The following is a 25,364-nucleotide window of genomic DNA, read 5'->3' as shown; positions in this document are numbered from 1 at the left end:
AACTTAGAAAGCAGAATGGTGGTAGTAAGCTCATCTAGTACATGAATTCGTTGTTCATCATAAGGCTCAAATATGGCAAAATGAAATGCAGTATATTATCATATGATAATGTTATCTGTCTCTGTAGTGCCTATTGTGAGAGGCAAGGGGAAAACAAGAATAAATTCCTAGTATTAATTATCCATTACAAAGATAGAATTAATTTGATTAAACATCAACGAGGATCAATTAACTGGGGTAGTATATATATCAAAGTGTCCTGAAGCAGCGAAAAATTACCATCACAGATGATCCAAAAAGTTTCATAAACAGATTAATGCTCAAAAGATGATATCCATTACTCTATCATAAAAGAAGAATCCATGGAATCCATCATTGCTGCAATCATTACCATTCACTGAGGAGTTTAAATGCTTTGAAACTAAAGTGTTAAACTACCCTGAATAACTACAGTGAGTAGCATCGTCTTAGTTAAAGAGCATAAGCTCAATCCCTAAATAGAGCAAAAGCTCACATTTGACATACAGCTAAAGGCTCAATCACTATATACAACATTCAAAGGGACAAGCAAGGAAATGATACATAGCAAATATCAATTCAAACCTCGTTAACTCGATGCAGCCTTAATAGCTTTCTGCAATTCACTTTCCACATCACTCATCTTGTTTGCACTCTTCTTCACTTCTCTTCCACCATTGTCGTCAGCAACAATTTTCTTGCCCCTCCATCGCTCAAACTCGTTTGAGTTCTCCACAGAAGGTGTGGAAACCCTCCTCCCAATACCCTCACTTTCCCTACGAACATTCTTAGCTGAAACCCCAAGTCTCATATCATGAAGACACTGCTTCATTTCCCTATTCTCATTCTCCAACGTTTCCAAATCCCTTTTCATCCATGAATACATACCTTTCAACAATTCCAAATCATCCACATTACTTTCAATACTCTTGCTCTTCACTTCCGTCACCTCCTTAACCTCCTCGACCCTCTCAATCCCAATCTTGTTTACTGTCAAATATGGCATTTTTGACCCCACATCCGAAGGCAAATTCACAGCCCACCTCAAATTCACCACCGCCCTTTTTGTCACAGGAAACAATGTTCTTGCTCTAACAGCAATTCCACCAAAAATCCCAGCTTTCTTACCATCTTCCCTCACCAATGACCTCTCTGTACCGAACCCATCATTTGAATATAAACCTTTTCCATAGCCAAGCTTAGAGGTTTCAAGCCCATCATCAACTCCACTACGAGGTTCCAATTTCACTTCTTGCCAAACTGATGACCCATCTAGGGCAAACCCATTTCCAAATTCAGAATTTGAAGATGACCCAGATTGGAACTGGGTTCCAGGAATGGAGTGAGACCCAGAATCTGGTTCAAGGCTAGGGTTTGATGAAGTGGCCTTGTGAAGAGCAAAGTTGCCGAATTGGGGCTTGAAATGGAGAGAGAAAGTGGGGATCACAGTTCCGGGTTTAGTGGATGAAAGAGAAAACTGAGCAGTGAAAACAAGAGGGGAATCTTTAGGTGAGCCCAAGAGGCCAAGACCAGACTTCAGAGAAATAGAGAAAGGGATTGGGGTGGTAGGGGACGTTGAGGGAGCATATGACAGTTTGAGAGAAGGGCCAGAAGGGAAATTTGTGGAGAGAGAAAAGGAAGTGTCTTGAGAGGATTTGTTGCTGCTGGTGGTTGGGGTGGTGGTGGTGAGGCTAGAAATGAAGGGCTGGCTAAATATGGAAATGGGTATTTTGGCCTTTAGGAGAGGGTTTTGGTCATCTTGGAGCTTCAGTGAGAGCTTCATTTTTCCGGGTCACTCTTTTTCTTCGTGTTTGCCGGTTGTGGAAGAAAAAAAAAATTGCAGAAAGAGGGACTTTAATCCTGTATGGCTGTATCTGCAGCCAAAGTGATGATTTTTATTGGTTTCGGACTTCGGAAAGACAAGATGGTAGGAGCCTCATGTTTCAAGGAACGAGTCTAATGCTCAATTCATCATTGCGATGTGCCAATGCTCCCGCAGAAAAGGTCAAGGAGAAGCATGTTAAGTCTCAAACTCTGTGAGTGAAGCTGGGCCCAAAAAACTTCTCTAGGTTGGACTCTTCGTTTTATTGAAGAAGCCCCTAACTTCCTCTACTTCTGTTAGTGTTTCCACCATGACTTGGGCCTGCGAGCAATCTCGTCTTTGCTTTTGGGTTTACATCTTTTGTATTGTCCAAACTTATGAACCCAGCGTGTCGTATTTCTCTCTCGCAGAGTTAAGTCGATTAAAAAATTTCATTAACTGAATTAATTGGATTTTTTAAAGAATTTATCTATACCGATCCAGTTTGACTCTTAACATTTGTGTTTTAAATCCAGAAACAATTAGCGCTCAACATAAATGTTAAGAAAACAAAGTTGGATGGTCTAATTCAATTTTACATTTAAAATTGTAAATTTGAACATATAGATGAAAAAAGAAATACAAAGTTATATAAAAAATGATATTAGACAAATATTTAATAGATTGCACCTTTGATGATATGCTTGCTGAAAATGATGCCCATGTACCAAAAATGTTGTACAAGTGATTATGAAAACTATTTTGTAAATTTATTTGGATATGCATGGAAGATTTACATAAATTGTTTAATTATATATATATACACACACATACTTTTTATATGTAGAGATGGACTTCAAAGATTGAAGTTATCTTGATGCATTGATTGCTCAATGTAGCGAGTAGGAAGTAATTTAAATAATGATCTTTATGGGGAAAAAATCCACATAATTTTAATATGAAATCATTGTAGTCACAAGTTTGAACTATAAAAATGATTTATTATCAAAATTCTTTTAGACAGTGTTGATAGAAAAAGTAAGAATTAGGTAGAGTTCCTAAAATTTCCCAAATACAAAGCATATGTACAAGCTGTCATTAGGTTCGGAATGTTTTCAAGATCAAATTGTAGACTTTTGAATTGAAATTTGAAAAAAGCTGCCAAATTTTTTTCCAAGATCAAGTCATAGATTCTTGAAGTGAAATTTTGTGATTTGTTACTATCTTCACTATGATTAATTTTCGTTTTTGTATTTATTGTTTTTTATTATGATTTTAAAATAACAAAATTGATTTATTTTAAAAGAGTTTTTAAATGTGAAGAAATTTCTTAAAGAATGTTGCAATTGAGTTTAAATTAAAAAACATTTTTAAATATTAAAAGTTTAAATTTACAATTGTAAGTATCGACTCAAACAAGTACATATTAATTTTGGAAAAACAGACACTACTAGATAGAGTGAGAATTGATACCAAGAATTGACATGTCGATTTTAAAAGTTTTAAAAAAATGTTAAAAATTTAAAGAAAAAGCAAGAGTTGATAAATGAATAACAACAAAAGGTAAAATTTCAAATTTAATTTTTGGATTGGTGCCAAACACATAAAGAATCGACACAAGAACGTACATGTCGATTTTAGAAAAAGATAAAAAAGTGTAGATTTTTTAAGAAAAATAAAAAAATGTAAATTTTCTAAAATTTTGAAGAATCAGTGCTAAAAATAAAACATGTCAATCGGTAGAAAAAGTTCGTGCTTATAAAATACTAGCTGAAAGGACATGAGAAGATAGAAGAAGGAAGAGAAAACGAAAATTTTTGAAACAGCTGAAAAAAAAAAAAATCCTTCCTTTATACTGGTAATGGGTTGACCGTCTCCAAATCTCACACCTTTCTTCACTGTAGAAAGTTTCTGAGCTTAGATATTCATATTTTCAACCTTTATTCTAGAAAGCTTTTGCCCTTAGTATTCTCATTGCTCATCTGCCTTCCTTAGAGGCATAAAGTTCATTATCTATCTCTAAGCGTGCATGTTATTCTGGTTTGATTTTTTGGGATGTACTTATTTTCAGGGGTTGTTTTGCCAGGCAGGTGAAATGGGTCCTTTGTGTCTCCAATGGGGTTTGGGACTTGGGCATGGTGCAACCAGCTTCGCTGGGGTTACCAGCAATCAAAGGATAATGAACTTCAACAAGTTTTCAATCTTGCCGTGGAGAATGATATCAATCTTTTTGATACTGCGGATTCTTATGGGACTGGAAAACTCAATGGACAGAGTGAAAAACTTCTAGGAAAGTCTATTAGAGAATTTCGAGGTTGGTTTCTTTCTCTCATTCTAAATTGAACCTGCCTTACAGCGGAATGAACATTGGATTTTGATTTCTGTTGAGAACTTTCAAAGTTGTTTGTTCAACTGACTCATGGTCGACTGTCAATTTATTATAATGCACTCTCTTTATGTAGTACTGCTTGACTTCAGTATGGTTCTCATAATAAGTCAAGGAATTTGAAACTAATACAATTAGAGATTGGTACTCAGTTCTGATACAATTGACCTTTATTATCATAGCTGATAAAACCACGACTCTTCAGGTATCATCCCAATCTTACAAAAGAGATTGTTTATCTTACTATTCTAGTAATTAATACTATATATTGTTGTAATCTCAGGGGAAAAGCGGATAGAAGATGAGATTGTGACTGTATTGCTACAAAGTTTGCAGCATATCCCTGGCGTCTAACACCAGGGCAATTTGTTCAAACTTGCAGGTTTGCTATTCTATTGCTTTTATATAAGTGATCCTCTTTATCTCACGGTCGATCGACATGTAGTAGTAATTAAATTTGATGAAGAACTGTTTTCCAGGGCCTCTCTGGATGGAATGCAGATTGAGCAAATTGGAATTGGACAGTTACACTGGTCTACTGCAAACTATGCTCCCCCACAAGAATTAGCTCCTTGGGGTGATTTAGTGGGCAACGTATGAGCAGGTTGCTATTAATTACTTTTAAAGTGGATTTTATCATGCAGTTTACTAGAAGCGAGACTAATCATTTTCGATTGGCATGTGAAATTTTTTTCCTAGATTTAACTTGAACCACAAAAAGTTGAGAATTCCACTCTACCTAACAAACATTTAAAAAAAATATCTTTTCCGGCATCATAGCGAGTTTGTTTCTGTAGTTTTTTTTGTTCACTGGCCAAAATCTACTTGATATAAATTTTCAGGGCTTAGTTAAAGCTATTGGAGTTAGCAATTATGGATCCAAACAGCTTGTAAAGATTTACGATTGCCTTAAAGCCAGAGGAGTCCCTTTGTGTTCAGCTCAGGTATAGATAATTTAGATATATTTCTAATTTTCATGTTAAGAGGAATCTTGGTTTGGTTATAGTTGCTCGTGTTTCATGTAGCTAAACTAAGGACCACTGCAACCTTGAAATATCGTGTTTCCCCTAGCACCTGCTTTGTGTTATTTTTAAACCAAGTGCCCCAACAGTTATACTTGCTTTACTTTTTGTGCTCGTGTTTCTTGTTTTCATCAAATTCAAACCATCACACTTTTTTGGGCCACTCTTACTGCCATATCTCTGGTTTCGTGACTTTTTTTTTTTTCTCTCCATTCCAACCCTATGTTTTGGAGTTTCTAATCTCTTTGATGGTCATGGCTTCCAGTGGATGCATATGCCCAACTACCTAAAGCCTCCAGTAAGAAAGATAGCCGCATTTAAACACATGCATAAAGAGTGTCTGGGCTCGTTTTGCCTCCCTTATCCTCCAAAATCCCAACTCTAAGGATGTTAAATGACAGAGAAAAACGGATAAGTGGGTTTAAGTGTTTCAGTGAAGAACATGATTCAAGCTTGTGGTTTTGTTTCGTTTTGTTCATTTGATTCAAAATTTTGTAGAAACAGTTAATTAATTAGTTATAAATATGTGGGTAGCTATTTGCAGACAGCATATTCCTGCTTAATAGAGGACATGGCTGAGTTTATCACGGATGTCAATAAGTTTAGTGCATGGATGATATCTAGACACTTCTCTATTTTTGGTTTGTGCACAGGAAGAAAGCACTAATGTTGAATCTCTTGGATTTTGTACTCAAAACCGCCACCCAAGCTAAGCCTCAATGGCAAACTATCTAACTAAAACAGAATACTTTGATGTATCCCATGCCTGAACATGTAGCTACTACTAAGAATTCCTTTTGGTTGTTGATGTGATTCCAAGGCTTACATCGAGAACGACCCCAATTCCAGGTACAATTTTCTCTGCTAAGCATGGGAGAAGAGCAGATGGAGATTAAGGATATTTGTGACTCCCTGGGTATCCGCTTGATTTCTTATAGTCATCTAGGACTTGGAATGCTTATGGGAAAATGTACACCTCCCAGGTTTCCAAGTGGGCCTAGGTACTGTGAAGATATACACCTGCCAAGCTTCCAGGTGGGCCTAGGTAAATATTTATTATTAATAAATATTTAAAATGATGATTTAAAAACACAATAAATAAATATGATATGTGAAAAAAGATTTTTCATATTTCTTTTTTATTGGCTAATTGTGAAAGGACGTGGAACACGTGACATATACCGCTTTATGCGAAGAATATCCCAGTGTTGCCGTCCCAAATAACACGTGACTTCTGAGTGTTCTGAAGTGAATACCGATAAAGATGGGACTCGCTTCAGCTGAAGGACACGTGTCTACTAACTTAGAAGCTTTTCTCTCTTTCCAGATGAGGGGTTCCCTGTCCAAAATATCACATTGACGTTGTTTGGTATTGGAATTTGATACGTTCGATGGAGGGCCAGTAGATGTGGCAAAGATCGAGCGGTGAATGCGTATAGAGTTGTAAAGCAGATAATGTGTAACGATATTTTTCTCACTTGATTCATATGGAGGAGAGAGAAGATCTCTGCGCCCAAAGGTGTGGCCGCGTGGGACCCCAGTAATCTTGTAGCCACTCGCTCCATACCGGGCATACGGAACACTAATTCTTTTTATGATTTATTAAACTTTTGGCCTTTCTTCGTAAAAGGAGTGCGAGACGCGAGTGGGACTCACTTCGCTGGTTTTTTGTGTTCCCCGCAGCCAGCAGGTACCTGAGAAGAACGAGTCCTAAGTCCTAACTGTCTAGCATCTGGAGAGAGCTAGTGTGTGCTAGCAGCCAAACACTCTGCTCCTGGCATTTTTTTCTGCTTAAAAATCTCCACCTGTCACTTTCCTCTCTCTTTCTGTTCTTTCTCAGGAGTTCAGTTTCTTCTTCTTCTTCTGTTCCATTCCAAACCAAACAGCACCAAACAAATTCCAAATGGCGACGATTACTTCTTTAACCGACGCTGCCTCCATCGCCGCCGCCGATATATCGTCTTTCCGCAACGTTACCGATAATTCTCTGTTCGAATCCGGGATTCATCGGACTAAACGACGTCTCTTTTTCCGTAAAGGAGATGCAGCTTTTTCTATCAGATCCATGAAGATCACTCCAGCTCGGACCGGCACTTTTACCTCCTCAAACGGCCGTCTAAACGCCGTCAGTTACCTTTTCTTTTTCTTTTTCCTTACCACTCTTTTTCACTTCTTTTTTGGATGTCGTTTTCAATTGTTTAATTTTTCAGGACAAGCTGAACCCGACGGTTGAGCTGTTAAAAGTCGGGGCTTTAGGCCAAGTGAAAATGAACTCGAGTTCTCGGAGGAAAACCAAGATTGTTTGCACAATCGGTCCTTCGACGAGCTCCCGTGAAATGATATGGAAACTGGCTGAGGCTGGAATGAATGTGGCTCGATTGAATATGTCCCACGGAGATCATTCTTCTCATCAGAAAACCATTGATCTCGTTAAGGAATACAATGCTCAATTTGAAGACAAAGTCATTGCCATTATGTTGGACACTAAGGTATCAATTAAGTTATTAATCATTGCCTCAGTATTCGATCCATTTATAGACATATTTTCATGTTAAATGAAGCAATCTACGGTTAATATTGTTATTCCCAATGCATTGAACGATGATACTCTTTCTTTAAAAAGTAACATTAACTATGGCATTTAAGGAAAGTTTTAGCAAAACCAAAGTTTAATTAGATGTTTTGGTTTCCAACTTTCCATTTTGTTTTCCATTTGTACATTGGGAATTAAAGCTCTTTTGGCTATTAATTGGGATAAGGTTGATTTGTTGTTTATATAGGGTCCTGAGGTTAGAAGTGGCGATGTGCCCCAACCAATACAGCTTAAAGAGGGACAAGAATTTAATTTCACCATCAAAAGAGGAGTTAGCTCAGAAAATACTGTTAGTGTAAACTATGACGACTTTGTGAACGATGTGGAGGTTGGAGACATACTATTGGTAGATGGTGAGAATAGATTCCATTTTGATGCCCCTAATTGGTGCATGAGTTAGATTGTGTGTGTAAGTTGGGATTTGTCTTTTGTTATAGAATCTTTGTTTTGAATGTATGGCAGTATAGTTAGAACCAATTGAAATAAATGCTATGAATTGTTCTTCTCAAAGATGCCGTCAATTGTTTTATTATCGTTTTCCTCTTGGAATAGACAAAATCTTTTTTATGTTGTCTTTCTGTTTGCTGGTTGTGTGTTTAATGTATGAGTACTTTGAAAAGACCTGACAAATTGGTTATGCCGTTAAATTTGTTGGCATGATATGTTTCTCTTTATTAAGCATTGTAATTAAACTTCTATCCAAAGGAGTGTATCTAGTAAGTATTCACTAACCAAAAACACATTTTTGTCAAGTGTTTACTTGTACATGTAACTTAATGAGTGGCTCTGTGTCTTTATATGCCAGGTGGAATGATGTCATTAGCTGTGAAGGCAAAGACAAAGGATTTGGTTAAGTGTGTAGTAGTTGATGGCGGAGAACTAAAATCAAGGCGCCATTTAAATGTGCGTGGAAAAAGTGCAACTCTGCCATCAATAACAGGTTATTTTCTGTTTTAAATGTAATGTTGTCGCTTTGAAGTTTTACTTCCTTAAACATGTTCTGTTTTGTTTGATGTTGTTTGTTAATCAAAATTTTGACTGGTGCACTTCATGTTTACAGACAAAGATTGGGAAGATATCAAATTTGGGGTGGACAACCAAGTTGATTTTTATGCTGTTTCTTTTGTGAAGGATGCTAGAGTGGTCCATGAGTTGAAGGATTATCTGAAAGGTAAGGCTTTTTGTAGTTTCCAGTTAAATTATGAAGGGTGTACATAATTTATGCTTTCTTCATTTCTAACTGTATTGTCACCAACTCTCTCGCAGGCTGCAATGCAGACATTCACGTTATTGTGAAAATTGAAAGTGCTGATTCTATACCAAATCTTCACTCTATAATTTCTGCTTCTGATGGGGTTTGTTTTGATATTTTTGCTTCCTCTAGAATGTGTTTATAGTCTCCAAAAGCATTATGAGGACGAATGATGTCTGTATGATTCTCAATTGAAACTTAACTGTTCTTGTGAACGTTATAGGCAATGGTTGCTCGTGGAGACCTTGGAGCTGAACTTCCAATTGAGGAGGTCCCTTTATTGCAGGTAATTTTAATTGTTGATATGTGTCACCTTTTTGCTCTATATGAGAATATAGGTCTAACAGAAATGCATTTATCATTTTTTTCCCAAAAAAAAAAAAAACTTGAATGAAGTGCCATTGTTTGAATGTTAAAATGTTGTCAACACCGGAATACTCTCAGGAATTGAGAAATTTTTGGAAGGATCCTGTTAAGTATGTAACAGGGTATGACTGTCAGGTTGATAAATGGTAAACTTAGTAAACAAATAAAACGATCATTTTGAATTTCAGGTCCATTAAAGAAAAAATCATGAATCATACAATGAGGTAAATTTTGAAACCATTAAATGGTTTTAGAACCATTTGTATAATTTGTTTTTGAGGGGCTTACAGAGTCATAGACAATAGTGTTATTATGTCCAGCCCAGACAAGTAAAGTTTAGATTCTAGGATTAATATCATTTTCCATTTCCACACATAACAGCTTGTATTGTTGTCATTCTAACAGGAAGACATCATTAGAAGGTGTCGTAGTATGCATAAACCTGTAATAGTGGCAACAAATATGCTTGAAAGCATGATTAATCATCCTACACCAACAAGAGCTGAAGTTTCTGACATCGCAATTGCTGTTCGAGAAGGTGCTGATGCAATTATGCTTTCTGGAGAAACTGCACATGGAAAGTGAGTTAACTTGGCTAAAAGTTGTTAAACTCACCGGTCTTTACATATATTTCCTGGATATACTATATTTAAAACTCTACCTTTTTTTCGCCCCTCATTTATTTGTATTAGAATAGAGTTGTGTTAGAATAGAGGTACCAGTAATAAGCTTAGGAAGTTGCAAGCTGAAATATCAGTTAATTGTTAGATGTTAGTAGGATTACCTGCTTTCTGCAAGAATTGTGGATGCTTTTATTATGTTGTGGACTAGTGAATTATATTCCGTATTTATTGCTCCTTGTATATCCAAGGTTCTTCATTTTGTTTGATGGGCTTTTAAATAGCATGAACATATCGGAAATTTTGGCCCTATATGGGCAAAGCTCCAGTGAGAAGCCATCTGGCAGATTTTAGATGGCCTGGTCATCCGAATGCTCTAATTTATCATCATTAAGAATGTAGGGCCTCAATTGCTTCAATTTCTGTGTTGACATTAGCTGGTACATTCATGTTAGATTATAATATTTGTTGATCTTGTTTCTTTTTAGATAACTTAATCTAACATTTACCTCATGATATTGTTTATTGGTTTCTACATCTCTAAAATTTAGTAACTAATTTTATCATTCATGACATCAACTGAAGGTACCCAATTAAAGCTGTTAAAGTTATGCACACTGTGGCATTGAGGACCGAGTCAAGTCTTCCAGTTAGCATTATGCCTCCAGTTCGTTTTAATGCTTACAAGGTAATCAGTCTTTGGAATCGGCTAAATGTCATTCAAGGTTGTGTGTGTTTTCATGTTGCCTGTAGATGATAGGGGTATATGACATAGGGCTGAAGAGAGCTGAAAGATTTTACCCTTTCTAGTTCTTTTACTTTTCAATATCTCTAATCCTTTTTTTGTTAAAATCCTTCTCTAATTTTGCTTTTATAATCTGACCACATTGAGGGCATTCTTTTGCAGAGTCATATGGGCGAAATGTTTGCTTTCCATTCCACAACTATGGCTAACACCCTTAACACGCCAATCATTGTCTTTACAAGGACAGGATCCATGGCTATACTATTAAGTCATTACCGTCCTTCCTCATCAATCTTTGCCTTCACAAATGAGTGAGTTACAGTAGCTGTATGACATAAACTACTCTTTTCCTATTATTTGGATTTGGTTTTTGATGTACTTTGTGCTGGGTGAATAATTTTTGTATCATGTTTGTTTGCATCATATACATTGTTGTGCAACAAAATGCTAGTGTTCAAGTTTGGTAAAACTGCCTTATGGAAATTATTCCTGACAATCTCTTGCCAGATTAACTGCAAATATGGTCAAAGATTTCTAATTGATAATCATTTAGAACTTGTTTCCATTCCTCGTTCTCACTTTTGTGCAATAATTTTCGTTCTTGGCAGGGAAAGGATTAAGCAGAGACTGGCACTTTATCAAGGGGTCATGCCCATATATATGCAGTTTTCAGATGATGCAGAGGAGACCTTCTCCCGAGCACTCAAGCTATTAATGGTTAGTACATAAAAGTGCTTTTTTATTGAAGAAAATATTTTCCATTTTGAGGGTAGGATTAATGGATGGCTATCCTACCTGGCACCTTAGAATAGCTTGTAGCTGTTGCGGAGCCAATTTAGGGGGCTTAGTTGAAACAAGACATGCAGGCGATGAGCTGGCTATCCCTTAGTATGGGCTAAGACATACCTGAGAGTAAAGAGGTAAAAGGCCAGTGGTTCAAGAATGAATGGTATGAGTTTTCATGCCCTTCACAGATGGACTAAAACTGCAGTGAGATTTCTATTTTGTCGACCAGAGCCTTTGCCACTAATACACAGCCATTGAGCGGTTTTCCTATTGATCATTACTTTACATGGTTAAACATTTTTCTCATACAATTTTTCAATGCTTTAGGACAAGAATTTGGTGAAGGAGGGAGAGCATGTTACTCTTGTCCAAAGTGGAGCACAACCGATCTGGCGTCGGGAATCAACCCATCACATCCAAGTTCGAAAAGTCCAAGCATAATTCTATGTTTTGAAGAGTGAAGACACTTTTTCTTGTGATTGAAGTTACTAAGGAGTAGGTAATACACAGTGGACATGGTTTTGGTTTTAGTTTTAGTTTTTGTATGCAATGTTGTAACTTTTGTCCAAGTAATAATCAGAATTTTCTTTTTGGGTAAACGAAATTGAAAACACAAAATCTAGTTATTCACTGAAATGTTTCATGTGAAGGATATTTTGGTTGATAAAAGAATTCAGATGTGGCAAAGGCATTCCGTTGCATTCTGGTTATGGTAACAGACGAGTGCTCACTTAGGTAACATGTTATGATAAACTTGATGAGTTCATGCTTGACCTAAATCCTTAAAATAGCACTTCCCTGCTCCAGTTCCACGAAAGCCAGAACAACTTATTTCCCGTATTTCTGTTGGATGTCTGAACTACTTGAAGGTATCCTAATAGAGAAAGTAACCTTGGAAGTGGAACTCTGCCTCCCATGACTCTGCATCTTTGTGCTAGGGCTTCGTATCAGGACATTCTTCCGAGGTAGGAAAACCCAATTGAACTGTACATACTGCTGCCTTCATTGGGTCACAATTTACGATTGAAACTCAACTGTGGATGCACTTGCTGCCAATGTTTTCTGTGCTGACATCCAGCATAATTTCTATAACCAAGCTTTTGTGAGCATTAATTGCTCTTCATTTGTTTATCATACAAAACTTTCCTGGTAATTAATTTGTTAGTGTTAATTGATGTCAAACGATGTAGGTTTTAAAAGCGTTTGATAGAAGTTATATGTAGATGGAGACGGGCACTTTTATTGATGTCCAAGAGAGTAGCTCTCTTCTGCAGAGAACATACTGCAATTTACTAAGAAATACAATTATCCAGTAAGAACTGAACAGCCTTGGAGCACATAATTTAATGCCCGCCTTGATGTGCTCTCTGACTCAACATCTAGGACAGAAAAACTGTGTTAAGTGATGGGAATTTAAGAGAGTTGAGAGGAAAAACGGTTTCTCTCTCAGAATAGCCACTTTTCTTTAGACAAAACTCTCAACAAAGTGCTGGTGACTATCCCTGTACCCAGTCCCTCATTATTGTTTTAAAATATACTGTTATTCTGCGTTTTAGCATGAGATATACATCACACTTTAAAGCTACCTTGCTTATCGTTTTCTGCAGTTTTTCCTTCCAGCTTGATACACTTGTACCAAGTGGCACATGCTATATAGACAACCAAGTCAATTGTTGTTAGGCCAGCTAAGAGGAAGTAAAACCTATCTAGGTGACCTTTGTTGAGATTGCCTGGGATCCATCCTGGCATGTGATCTTCGGTTGAGATCTTCATCACCATGGTCACAAGCAAGCTACTAACATAGTTCCCTAGCGAGATCGATGTCATGCAAAGGGCACTGCCAAAGCTTTTCAGCCCATCTGGCGTTTGTGCATTGAAGAACTCCAGCTGGCCAACATACATAAAAACTTCAGATGCTCCTATAAATGCGTATTGGGGGACTTGCCAAAAGATGCTTAAGGAGCTTGAGCCTTCGCAATGCGTGCAGTCTCTGCTGGCATACTTTAGTCTGTAACATTCCACAATTCCAGCTGAAACCATTGCCAATATTGCTATAACAAGGCCAATGCCCATCCTTTGGAGTTCGGTAAGTCCCCTGGAATCCTTCTTTCTTATCCTTCCCACCAGTGGATCGAGAACTCGCCGGTAAAGAAATATGAAAATTGCCACACTGAGAATGTCAAAGCTGGACATGCTTGCTGGAGGGATCCGGAAGTTTGAGATGGTAGTTGTCATTGCAGCACCTTGCTCAACGAAGAGGGAGGCCATTTGTGTGAAGACAACCGAGTAAATTATGGTGCAGAGCCAAATTGGGAGTAGTCTTAGTATGCATTTGACTTCTTCTACTTGTGTAACAGGGCAGAGACGCCATGGGCTGTAAATGCCCTTCTTTTGGTCATCAACATCCCTTGTGCTTATGTACGCTGCTCTGTCCAGGAACCTACACAAGATTAATTAATAATTAGCATATGTATAATCTATATAATCTTGCAATTGGTTTATTTCCAAAATTGGATTATGTTTTAAATTTTACTTGAATTCATTGGTGTGGAGAATCTTTCTGTTGCCATTCATGGAAGAATCATTTCCATCCACATCATACAAGTCGTCTGCGTCTGGTGGCAAATCAATGCTGCATTTCTTTGTTGCAGCTACAATGACTTGACAGAACCTGGGGAGAGGATTTCCGCTGGGCTTGAAGTGCCTGTACCTGGTTGTTCCTGCCAGAAACAAACCAAGTGCTGCAAGGGCAGAGCCTGCGGACACCCAGAATCCAAGTGCCCACATCCCTTCATCCTCAAAATACCCTAAAATAGTGTTGGAGAAAAGGGAGCCCAGGTTCAAAGCTAGGTAGAAGTAGCTAAAAAAGGCCACCTTGGAGTGCCCTTCCTCGGGGTCTTCTTCATCAAACTGATCAGCCCCAAATGTAGCAATGTTAGGCTGATAACCTCCATTTCCTAGTGCAACTAGGTAAATGGAGAGGTAAAATAGCGTAATCTCCAAGCCCGAATGTGAACCACATGGAGTTTCTTGATTACCGCAGCCTCTTGGTCTGACCAAGAAAAGGTATGATGATAGCGATAGCGAAACCAAACCCTGCCATTCGAGACAAATGTAGGTATACACAATTAGAATGCAGTTGCAAGGTAATGACCAAATGATTTTACTCTGTTTTCTACTCTTTTAAGTTTATGCAGCCCTTGAATAGAAATGATGAAAGGTTGAGAGATGAGTTGCTTACAATAACAAAGATGACTTGAAAGATGGCGCAGGTTTTGTATCTTCCCCAGTAGGAATCACTGAGGAAAGCACCAACCAGGGAAAAGATGTATACAGTTCCAGTCCATTTGCTAACATTGTTGGCAGCATCAGCATTGTTTTGCCCCAACACTCTTGTCAGGAAAAGCACCAAGTTCACGCCGACCCCGAAGAAAGCTAGGGTTGCCAGACCTTGGTTCACTGGTTAAATTCATTGAAAAAAAAAAAAAAAACATTAACGAGACATTCGTCACCAAAAAAAAAAAAAAAAACCTTGATATTTTACAAGGTACTAAGATAATACTGGTAGACGTGAGAGAGTGAGAGGGTTTCACATCAAGATCATGAGGAAGGTTCCCCAGGGATTCCTAGTTAGGTTAAGGAAGGAAGCCTAAAACCGTAGGAATCTTCTAAAGGTTGCTTTCAAATACTCTTCTAGCATTCAATAATAGTCACATCTCACCGCCAGAATCTATCGTTTTCTTTGCATGTGCAAATTGGTGAACTCATCCCTCTCTTCTGTAAAAATCATTCTTGAATATCATGGTCTTGTAAGGGTTGGATCGGACCTTGTTTGATATAATTTTCACCATTCATGTGCATTGATATCACAAATTTAGCAACTTGAAAAGTACACTAATTAGGAGCATGTTGACTGCTATCTGGCTCCAAAAATCAAATCTGAGCTAAAGTAAAATATTTATTCCATGAAACCAAAGAAAGAAAAACAAGAAAGAGCAATAGCTACTGGCAACGTGTCCATGTTCATTCTTTATATATATGGTTAGGTCTCTTTCTTAATTGGTTCTTCCACTAGTATTATTTCAACTAATTTGTCAAGTCATTAACCTAATATAATCAATAGGCAACATGGTTAAGAAAAGGGCATGCCTTTTGCTGTAGGTATTATAGTTCGGTTTCATATTTAATGTGATGTTAGTGTATACGATTTTATTTTATCACTTAGTCGCTTCATAAATATATAAAAAATAAAAGTTTACACGTCTTTTCAAATAAATTTTTTTAAAATTATAATTTTATTATTATCAAAATAATAATATTTGATCTAATGATAATATATAGAATTTATTTATTAACAATTTATGAAATATAAACCTGAACTAATATATATGTGTTCATTTCACGTTTGATTTTTTGTATGAGTAAAGTCCACTATGTAATTATTCGCATGAAAAGATTCTAGTAAGAGTTTAATTGCATGAATAAGCTCTAATTAATGTCTAATTACTTGACTTTAACACATGCATTCGACATCAATAAATTGAAAGATTAAGATTAAAGTAATTAGGAGGCCAAAAGTTATTCGAGCGCTAGCATATTAATTGCCTACCCTAGCTAATACTTAATAAGTTGTATTTTTCTTTTCTAATTCTTTACACCTAATTATGATTTTTTTTTCTCTTTTTGTCGGCATTAGAGGTTCAACCGTGTGGAAATTGGAAAACTTTTTTTTTCCCTAATTTTGTATGTTATTATTGACAGGGGACACGTGGCAAGAACCCACGTCATGCAAAACAGGAGGGTTGGTTACGTGTCCGGCTTGTCTTTGCCTTAACTGCATGCCCTCTCTCAATGGCTTTGTCTTCCGTTGGGCATGTCGTTTAGTCGAGGGAATTGAGCAAAAAGTGGCAAAACCCAAAGCAACCTGCTAACCCCCTTTTTGCTCCATGGGAACATGCAACCCAGCTTAAACACTTGTTTTTGGATTTTCAGTTCCAAACCTTACACGTTTCTTCATTCCTATTGTCTTTTTCCCCCTTTCTGGAAACTGAGAAGGAAAACTCCGCCTCCCTCTCTCACTTCTCTCCATCCCTTTTTGATAGCTTATCCTAAAGAAGCTCTGTCACAGATACTTCCTCTTTCTCATATCCCTTCCAGCGGTGAATTATATACATATTTGGTAATGTTTTAACACATGGTTTGAAGGGTATGATAAGGAAAACTTTGTAAACTTGATGTATATTCTTTTAGTGCGTTGGGAGTAAGCAAAAAGATAGAATAATTAAGATGGAGATTTGCCCCAGTATGGATATATTGGACCCATGTATCCAAGTAAGATCAAAAGCAGTGAAAGATCTTTGGAAAGTGGTTCAGCCTTGTTGTTATCATTAAAGAAAAGAATGGGAAAAAGGGTATAAGAAAGAAAGAAAGTAAGAAACTAATGTGGGAGAAATTTGAAAATTATGGTGACTTAGAAGGATTTAAATGAAGTCTAATGAACGATGTTCATCATTGAATTATCTATTTATTTAGTGGTGAAAATTTGGGGAGCTTACAGAGAATGATAATTCCAGCAGTCCATTGTCCTGATTTCGCTCTGATTGCAGGGCGGCCATGCCAATCGATAGTTCCATCTTGAGTGCATGCTCCTTGATCCTCTTTCACCTTCCCCTGCTTTTTTGTTTTTTGTAAAGAAAAGGTGGAGTAAATAAATCATATCCATTATCATAGTATCAATATTCAAGAATCACAGGAAAAGGATAGTCATATTAACATTGCATGAATGCATCCATCATTGCTTTGCATCAGACTAGTAAATGCTTTTCTTTATTTTGTTGCTTATCTTTTACCTAGCAAAAGATGAAGAACATAGAAAAAAGAAAAGAAAAAGAGAAAGAAGAGAAGGAAAACTTGAAAATTTCTTCCTTAGAAGGCAATGGAACAATGATGGTTGAGAAAAATATATATATAGTAAGATAAGTTGAGGAAACAGCTCAATGATTTTAGTAGTATAGAGAAGAAAAAAGGAGCCCTTAGCCCCTTACTGACCTCCTTACACACCTCTAAGCAAGCCATTGATGTTTCTTGAGAAAAAGAGAAAATTTATGGTGTAATGCAGAAGGTGAGAGCAGAGGAAGGCTGTGAAGAAGACAGAAGAGGAGATGAGTAGGGGAGCTTGGGAGAAGAACGTGGAGGGGAGGGTGAATAAATAGAGGGTGGGAAGGTGATACGAACGGTGGAGATTTGTATGGACAAAGAGGGGACGCCCACATGGCCAAATCATCAGAAAAACTATTATAAGATGCAACATGTTTGGACTCAGACAGTGATGTGAAGGTAAATTTGTTTTCTTCTTCTGGGGATGGGTGGTTAAGATATCATGTTGCTGCAATATTTCAGATTGATGAAGAATATAGGGGTTTTTGGGTCCCTCTCCCAATATCCATGATGTGTTTATCATTGGGTTTTATTTGATATTGACAGATTTGAGACAGTTACCCCAAATGGTTTCCCAAGAATTTTGAGTGCTTTGGGTTGATGCACTTATGGAAAAACTCTCTGGCTTGACAGCTTATTCTCAACTTGATACACATTTTTCCAACTCCAAAATTAGAAGGAAAAAAAGAAAATCGGTTTCTCTTGTCCAAACCATCCCCTCTCATACAAATCATTATATATGCTTAAATTCATGCCTCATTTTGATTATCATCATTATCTTAATCTCAATTATTTTAGGTTAATTTCACAATCATATGTAAATTCATCTCCAAATTAAGCAGAAACTTTAGGTTAAATCCCATATGAAGAATAAGTAGTTGGTGAAAATTTTTTCAAGCGTTTATCTGTGTAAACATGAGGTTTTCTAAAGTATAAAGTAGCTATAGGTTTAGCCTCATCCTTAGGAATAGGAAGTGGACTCTCCACAAGGTAACAATCCATATATGTTTTCTAAGTTGGAATCAGTGAATTAATTATTAGTCACATGTTTTTGTGTGCATCGAGACAGCTTTCTTTTTATCTTTGCCACTCAATTATTATGAAGGATACGATTCCCAAAATCATGCCCCAGCTATTGTAGTTTCTCTCCTGAGTGGGAACAAGGACATGCAAAAATTTGATGCCTCCCTTAAAGTGAAATATATTTTGTTGAATTATATGCTAATAATACAACTTCTTTTAAGACTTTTGGTCCCTCAAGTTGCTAATCAGACATTCTCCTGACATCCTTAATATGCTGCTTAACTAATCCTTGTTTATTCTTTTCCACTGCATTATTACAGAGTTCTTTATCCTGAATTATTCCATGAAGATCGATGAATAAAGGAATTTAATCTTTTCAAAAAAAATAAAATAAAGGAATTTACAAATATTATCCACCAGATTTCGTGTGGCCATTTTTGTTTTCTTATATATTTTTGAGAGAACGATCGAATTAAGAAACAACTCAAATAATAGTAAATAATATTTCTAAATTCTTCTATCTATTGGATTTTTGTTTTTTTTATTGGATGTGCAATTTAAATTTAAAATCGTGGGATAAATTGATAGGTTAACAAAAATCATGAGAGATGTTGTGTTTGTGCATATTTTTAGAGAAACTAATTTTTTCCCCATTTTTTAATCAAATTTAGTGTGGATAGATTTAAAATATTTTATACTTAATGATAAATTGTTTATTTGTTGAGATGTAGTGTGCGATTTTTTGTTGTTGTGCCTTGTTTTATTAATAAATTATTTTTCTGACTAAAAAAATACCATATATTGTATATGGATTGAGGAATACAAAGGATCCTAGATTGCATACTCGACCTTAATTAAGCTGCTTTCCACAGATTTGATTCTACATTAATATTTCTGGCCACTGTAACCCCATGCACGTCCATCTTAAGACTCAGAACAACAAAAGACATGGATTATGTCGTTTTTCAGTTAAGATTCTTCCCTTAGTTGCTAACATAGAAAAACATCCTCCATCTTTAATAATACAAAAAACTACACATTAAGCTAGCTTCGAAGAATTTTTTTTTTCAAAAAAGAAAATTAAAATGAGTGGCAAGTTCTTTTGAAAAGATGAATAGTAGAGTATGCATGAAAGCGCATCTATATTAACATATTTTATTAAATTAGCAGAAAGTAATTTTCAAACTGTTACAGCCATTTAAAATTCATCTTTTTTTTTTTGGTTGTAAGATTCCAAATTAATCATCTTCCACTTTTTTTTGCTTGAGTATGCTGTCAGAATTTAAGCATTAAATACCTCAATAATTAGGAGAGGATCAATGAGACCTCACCCAAAAAAAAAAATGCAACACCAACTAGAATTTTTACCAAGAATAAGGATCTCTCAATAGTATCTAGAGGACCTTATGTTCTGTTCATATTGGCTTTCTTCTCTTTGGAATTTGATACATCATACAAATCCTGCCAATTGATTTACTTTTTCTATTTTATAGGCTAAATATATGTGGGTCTAGAGAGTGAACACTACAGCTTTGGCATAATGTAAATTACTGATAGGATGTGTCCGGATGCAGAGTTTGGGAAAAATCCAATGAAATCAGATTTTTATTTCAGGCTGCACAGAAGATGGATCTTTGCTAAGAAAAAAAATATTCTCTTAAATTTTTGTAAAAGACAAAAAGTGAGAGAAGCTGCCCTTTGGTTCTTAGTTGTAAAGTCTATTGTTGTACAAAGCGCAATCTACATGCATATGTTCTTTTTAGCAAAATGTAATTCAGTTTTCTACTTGTTGGGATTTCCTCAATTTCATCTTTAGATAATGTAGAATGCTCAGATTTAAGGCACATTTTAATTCTAGGATTAAACTCTCTTCCTCACCAGCTGTTTCCTTGTTTCAGATTTTGACAAAGAATTAATTCAAGTCAACTTACTAAATACTACAACATTAATTGATTTCTTGGTCAATCTCAAGTTCCATTACAGCTCATGGTTATGATTTGAGCCACTCAACTTGTTTTGAACACCAATCGATCCCATGGAGATTTACAGCTCACGATAATGATTTTGATGTTCAACTTCCGCCATGTTTTCCCTGATTCCATAAACTCCAATATAAGTGCTAATCTTTTCCCCAATCACTTGAAACTTTTTGCTCATAAAGAGGGTACATATAATTTATTTTTGGGAAAAAATGAAAAAAGAGAAGTTGTTCCTAGGAAAACAACTGTTAACCACGACCTAACATGTCCCTTAAGCAATGCCAAAAGGAAAAGAGAAAACAGACAAACTCTTTTAGAGACCCATTTTCTTAAAAAGCGTGGGGGCACCATTAGCACTGCATAGCGAGGTAAATGACAAAGAAGTCTGTCACGGTCCAGGGCAGGGGTAGTGGCATTTCTCTTAACAAAAGTGTTTTTTTTTTGGTTCACAAAGTTCCAGCACTAATCCACCAATACGGTAGGCAAAAAAAGGCAATCAAGTTAGTAGGTGAAACTTTTCCATATCAAAAACATTCATTCCTTCATTCCCCAACACCACAGCGAGAGTTCATTTCACAGTAACACCCCAAGGCCGAAATCTGATAGTGAAATGCAATTGCTCGTATTCTGACCATGCACTAACTTATCAATATGACGAAACCATTCAATCCTACTTTGATTTTCTTATATAAACACACGTTTTCCAAGCTAAAAGGTGGTTTTAATTTTTTATTATATAGAAAGGGTGGCTTATCAGCTACAGCCATGGTCATCTCACAGCTTTTATAGAACAAGTAAAATAATAATAGGGGGAGTCTCATTTAGTCCGCTTCCGAAGAGTCAGACTCCACTTGTTTAATTTTCTGAAAACATCAACGTCATTACCAACTTAATGGGAATATCCATTCATATAAGAGATTTGATGATGCATCATCATCTGATTGAGGCAGACAGTGACCTGATTTAATCCATGTTTATAAGCACATTTCTAAAATTTCGTTGGCTGCAGCAGCTCTGTGGTGCCCCAGACATGAAGCAATTTTCCTTCTAATTAACTCCCATTTGATGCTTCCTTTTTAATTTTGTCCATCCACCTGTTTACACCATGAGGCATGAGGGAAAGGTCTATCTCTTTTAGCTGACACAGTTTCAATCTTCAAATTCGCTTATCAACCTGTCAAACAAATTTTGTGTCTGTCAAGTCAAATTATTGCGAAGGAACCTTTTTCTCTCCTCTCAGATTATGGTGGATTATGTCACTGAAATCATAACTACGAGAAAATAAACCTCGCTCAACAGGGATTTACCAATGGATTGCGGGTAATATTGATTTCATTGTATATATGATGAATTAGGTCAGATTTTGGCTAATGATGGGATCATAAAGAAACTAATTATTGATATTAAGACCCCTTACTCAGATTAATCATGCTTCTTCTTAGCCACTAGAAACAATGACCTAATGAACCAATACTTGCAATCTGTCCTATTTCATTGAATTCAATTTAACACCACAAGTTTATAAGCCTTGTCTCCTTCCCTTGATTATATCCATATCTTTTCTAAAACTTTCAGTTGGTTCGTGAAGGAGGGGCTCTCTGTTTATGTGTACAGTGTACTGAAACTCAGGCAGCTAGGTTTGACTAGATAAAGGATTTTGAGCACTAAAAATGCGCATGCTATCCTTCCATCAGCAAAATCTACATTTGGGTACAGCTAATTGAACCATAAAGGGGAACACAATCAAAGTTGAACTCTAATTTATAAAATTATATTTTGGCTCTAAATTAACAAATAATTTAGCTCTTAATGGTAGACAAAGACTTGACTTTAGCCACTGAGATGGAAGTACAGCATCTCCTTGAGGTCTGAGCTATTGTTTGTTAGGTCATATGTACTACAAACAAATATACATCATTTATCAAATATTTGCTGATAGCACCTACCCTGTATATCTTCGAATTTCATTGTCCTTCTTTGAACCACATACGCTTCTGCTCCAACCTCACCTAGGATCAGCTGATGATGAACTTCACCCCTAAAAATTATTTTTAAAAAATGACAAAAAGAATAAAAAAACCTTGTATTAATTATTAATTAAGTATGCCTATTCTCTTGATAAATGGGTGTTAATAATGTTTGTAACCTGTTTTAATGTTGGATGTGTTGTATCTTTCTGTTGGGATAGAAGTTAATCAAGTTTTGTTTCATTTTACAGGTTTTTGACAGTTTGGGATTGCAAAACTAGTATTTAATTGGCATAATATACAAAAAAGTCTTTAAATTATTCAAAAAAATTTAAATAAGTTTTTATATTTTTATTATATTCAATCAAGTCATTATATTTTTATTTTAAATCAAATAATTTTTTATATTTTTTATTTTGAGTCATATAAGCCCTTATCACTAATAATTGATTTAGTCAAAATGTTATTTATCATTTTACATCACGTGACACTAATGTGATATGTTAAAATACCATAATTGATTATGATGTAACATACTGTCATATCATAATTAATGATAATATGACATATTAATTTGACATGATAACATAATCATGTAACATTTTTCACCCTCCACATCAATATCATAGTATTATAATATAAAATGACAAATAATATTATTACTAATGACAAATAATATTATTACTAATGATAATTAATCAATTATTAATCATAAAAGTTTATTTGATTCAAAATAAAAGTACGAGATTTTATTAAATAACGTAGTAGTATTAAAAAGATAATTTTATATTTTATTAATTTTAAAAATTACTATTATATAGTTGTATTAATTTTTATTTTTTTTGTTAATTAAAAAAGGATCACTGATCAATGCTTTCTTTTTTTATTTTTTTCAAAAAAATATAATAATAATTTTTTAAATTAATAAAAAAAAAGATAGTTTAGTTTTTTTTATAACATCTGTTTATATTTTTAAATATTTATTTTAAAAACTAATAAATCTGTTTAAAATTTCGATTAAAACTTAAAAATATGAAAATATTTTACCCTAAAATAAATAAAGTCACACATCATATAGTAAAAGAATTAATACTTATGATTCTTCCACGATTCAATTTAATGATTGCAAAATCTTTAGGTAATGATATGACACCAGAGGACTGTTGTGATGAGGTCGATTCTGGTCAATGACTACTTGCTTTTGGCCTTAACCAACATTTTGATATTTTATGTCGGCCAGTTCAACACGAGGTATGATTAATTTTGATGAAATTTAATTCCATCGATTTATTGTATACGTTTAAATTATTGAATCATTCGATTTTTAGATATTTATTTATTTTATAATTTTAATTAATGTCAATGAAAATATTTTTTTGAAAGCTACATTATAAAAAAATTAAATTTTAATCATACTTTTATAAACAACATATTTTTTCTATAATAAAATTTTAAAATGTGTAGCTATTTAAACTTTTAACTTCACTTTTCTCAAATTTAATAACAATATAAAAAAGTGTAACTTTTACTAGTGTATGTAATTTTTATTGTTACATTTTATTCATAATGCATGTAAAAATTTATTTAATGAAATTAGATCTAAAAAATATAAAAAAGTGTTATTAAAAATATTTTTAAAAGCACATTTAAAAAATATGTTGTCTTAAGTCAAATTTGTTGTAGTGCTAATTGAACTGTCTCAAAAATTACTATATCTACGATAGATTAAAACAAGATATACGTGTGTATGTATAACAACAATAACAAAAACATTATCCTTTCGATTTTTTAAAATGTAAGCTTTATCATTATCGTTTTAATAATTGGATTTATGTTGATTTATCTAAACATGTGAATTTTCTTTTCTTTCTTTTAATTTTTCAAGTTCCAAACAGATGTACCACAATTTTTCCATCCACTTCATCATAAAAAAAATAAACAAAAAAATTATTACTCTTCACTTTTCTTTTTTTCTTCCTTTTCATTCTTTTTACTTTATTATCTAATTTATTAAAAAGATTCTTCTTAATCCCTTTCCCATTTATACAAAAACGATCAAATCTAATTTAATTTTCCAGTGACTAATCACCATCATGATTTGAGTGGCTTCTCTTGTCACCTTTTTCCTTAGAAAATTAATCAAACTTTTAAAAAAAAATTAAATGAAATTTCATTGATCATAAGGAAAAATAATCCTTGAAAAAAGAGAAACAAGAGTCATGAAAAAGAAAAAGGAAAGAAGAGCAAGAAATGCCAACACAAAAATATCAACAACCACAAAGAAAAAGTTAGAAAGACAGACTTAAGTAACCAAACTTTGCACTATATTTATATATTCTTCTCTTTGTTCTCCGTCGTTTTCTTTGTATATATTCACTTTTCACTTTCGCTCACCTTCCACTTTCAATTGTGGTGATGAAGAAACCACAATGAAGTTGTATTATAACTAAGCTCCACATCAATCCCTAGAAATTGGCAAAAGTAAGCCTAAAATGTGGACAAGGCACATGACTAAGTTACCACTAGAACAACCTTTTTTCTAAGTTTGTATTGGATCAAAAACCATGATTTTGTTGGAAACCAGAAAACATTTGTTGGTTTGGTTGTTTGTGGTAAGCCTGCAAATGAGCTTGCATCTTAATGAACAAAAGGATTGGTGAAAAATAGGGATGGCAATATGGGTATCCGACTCGGTTATAAAGGATTATGATATTTTATGATCGAGTTTGGGATGAGTTCAAGTATCACCTCTTGAGCACTTAATAGTTGAACCTAATTATGTCTTTTAATATATATACTCTGCATACTATGTTAATTTAAGTACTATAATTATTATTATATATATTTAATATATATACTTTTAATATAA

The 25,364-nt window shown here is 34.9% G+C and overlaps 3 protein-coding genes and 1 pseudogene across 5 annotated transcripts; 2 read left to right on the top strand and 2 right to left on the bottom strand.

Annotated features, from left to right (window-relative positions):
* Window positions 1-313: 313 nt before the first annotated feature.
* LOC18606088 (uncharacterized) lies at window positions 314-2,012 on the bottom strand. The gene has a single exon (XM_007039503.3). The coding sequence runs from the start codon at window positions 1,799-1,801 to the stop codon at window positions 608-610; it is 1,194 nt and encodes a 397-aa protein (XP_007039565.3). The 5' UTR covers window positions 1,802-2,012; the 3' UTR covers window positions 314-607.
* Window positions 2,013-3,913: 1,901 nt separating this feature from the next.
* LOC18606086 (pyridoxal reductase, chloroplastic-like) lies at window positions 3,914-6,451 on the top strand (annotated as a pseudogene).
* A 364-nt stretch (window positions 6,452-6,815) lies between these two features.
* PKP3 (plastidial pyruvate kinase 3) lies at window positions 6,816-12,225 on the top strand. The gene is made up of 12 exons (XM_018117952.2): window positions 6,816-7,352; window positions 7,438-7,716; window positions 8,008-8,173; window positions 8,626-8,760; window positions 8,881-8,991; window positions 9,087-9,175; window positions 9,296-9,358; window positions 9,844-10,019; window positions 10,644-10,746; window positions 10,966-11,114; window positions 11,412-11,520; window positions 11,917-12,225. The coding sequence occupies exons 1-12, from the start codon at window positions 7,131-7,133 to the stop codon at window positions 12,028-12,030; spliced, it is 1,716 nt and encodes a 571-aa protein (XP_017973441.2). The 5' UTR covers window positions 6,816-7,130; the 3' UTR covers window positions 12,031-12,225.
* Window positions 12,226-12,802: 577 nt separating this feature from the next.
* Window positions 12,803-17,766, bottom strand: NRT1.5 (nitrate transporter 1.5). 3 transcript variants are annotated; one of them, XM_007039499.3, is made up of 5 exons: window positions 17,638-17,766; window positions 17,145-17,259; window positions 14,831-15,048; window positions 14,123-14,685; window positions 12,803-14,029 (listed from the first exon to the last, which is right to left on the bottom strand). In XM_007039499.3, exons 1-5 carry the CDS (start codon window positions 17,662-17,664, stop codon window positions 13,159-13,161), a joined length of 1,794 nt encoding a protein of 597 aa, XP_007039561.2. In that variant the 5' UTR covers window positions 17,665-17,766; the 3' UTR covers window positions 12,803-13,158. The 3 variants fall into 3 exon arrangements, with proteins under 3 accessions (XP_007039561.2, XP_017973438.1, XP_017973439.1); XM_018117949.2 differs by having other exon boundaries at window positions 17,145-17,262; window positions 17,638-17,751; XM_018117950.2 differs by having other exon boundaries at window positions 17,650-17,751.
* Between the last annotated feature and the right edge of the window lie 7,598 nt (window positions 17,767-25,364).

Source organism: Theobroma cacao, chromosome 3 (genome assembly GCF_053813885.1).
Source record: "Theobroma cacao isolate CCN51 chromosome 3, ASM5381388v1, whole genome shotgun sequence".
Lineage (NCBI taxonomy): Eukaryota > Viridiplantae > Streptophyta > Magnoliopsida > Malvales > Malvaceae > Theobroma > Theobroma cacao.
The sequence above is the reverse complement of the archived record's forward strand: the minus strand, read 5'-3'. Positions and strand labels throughout refer to the sequence as shown.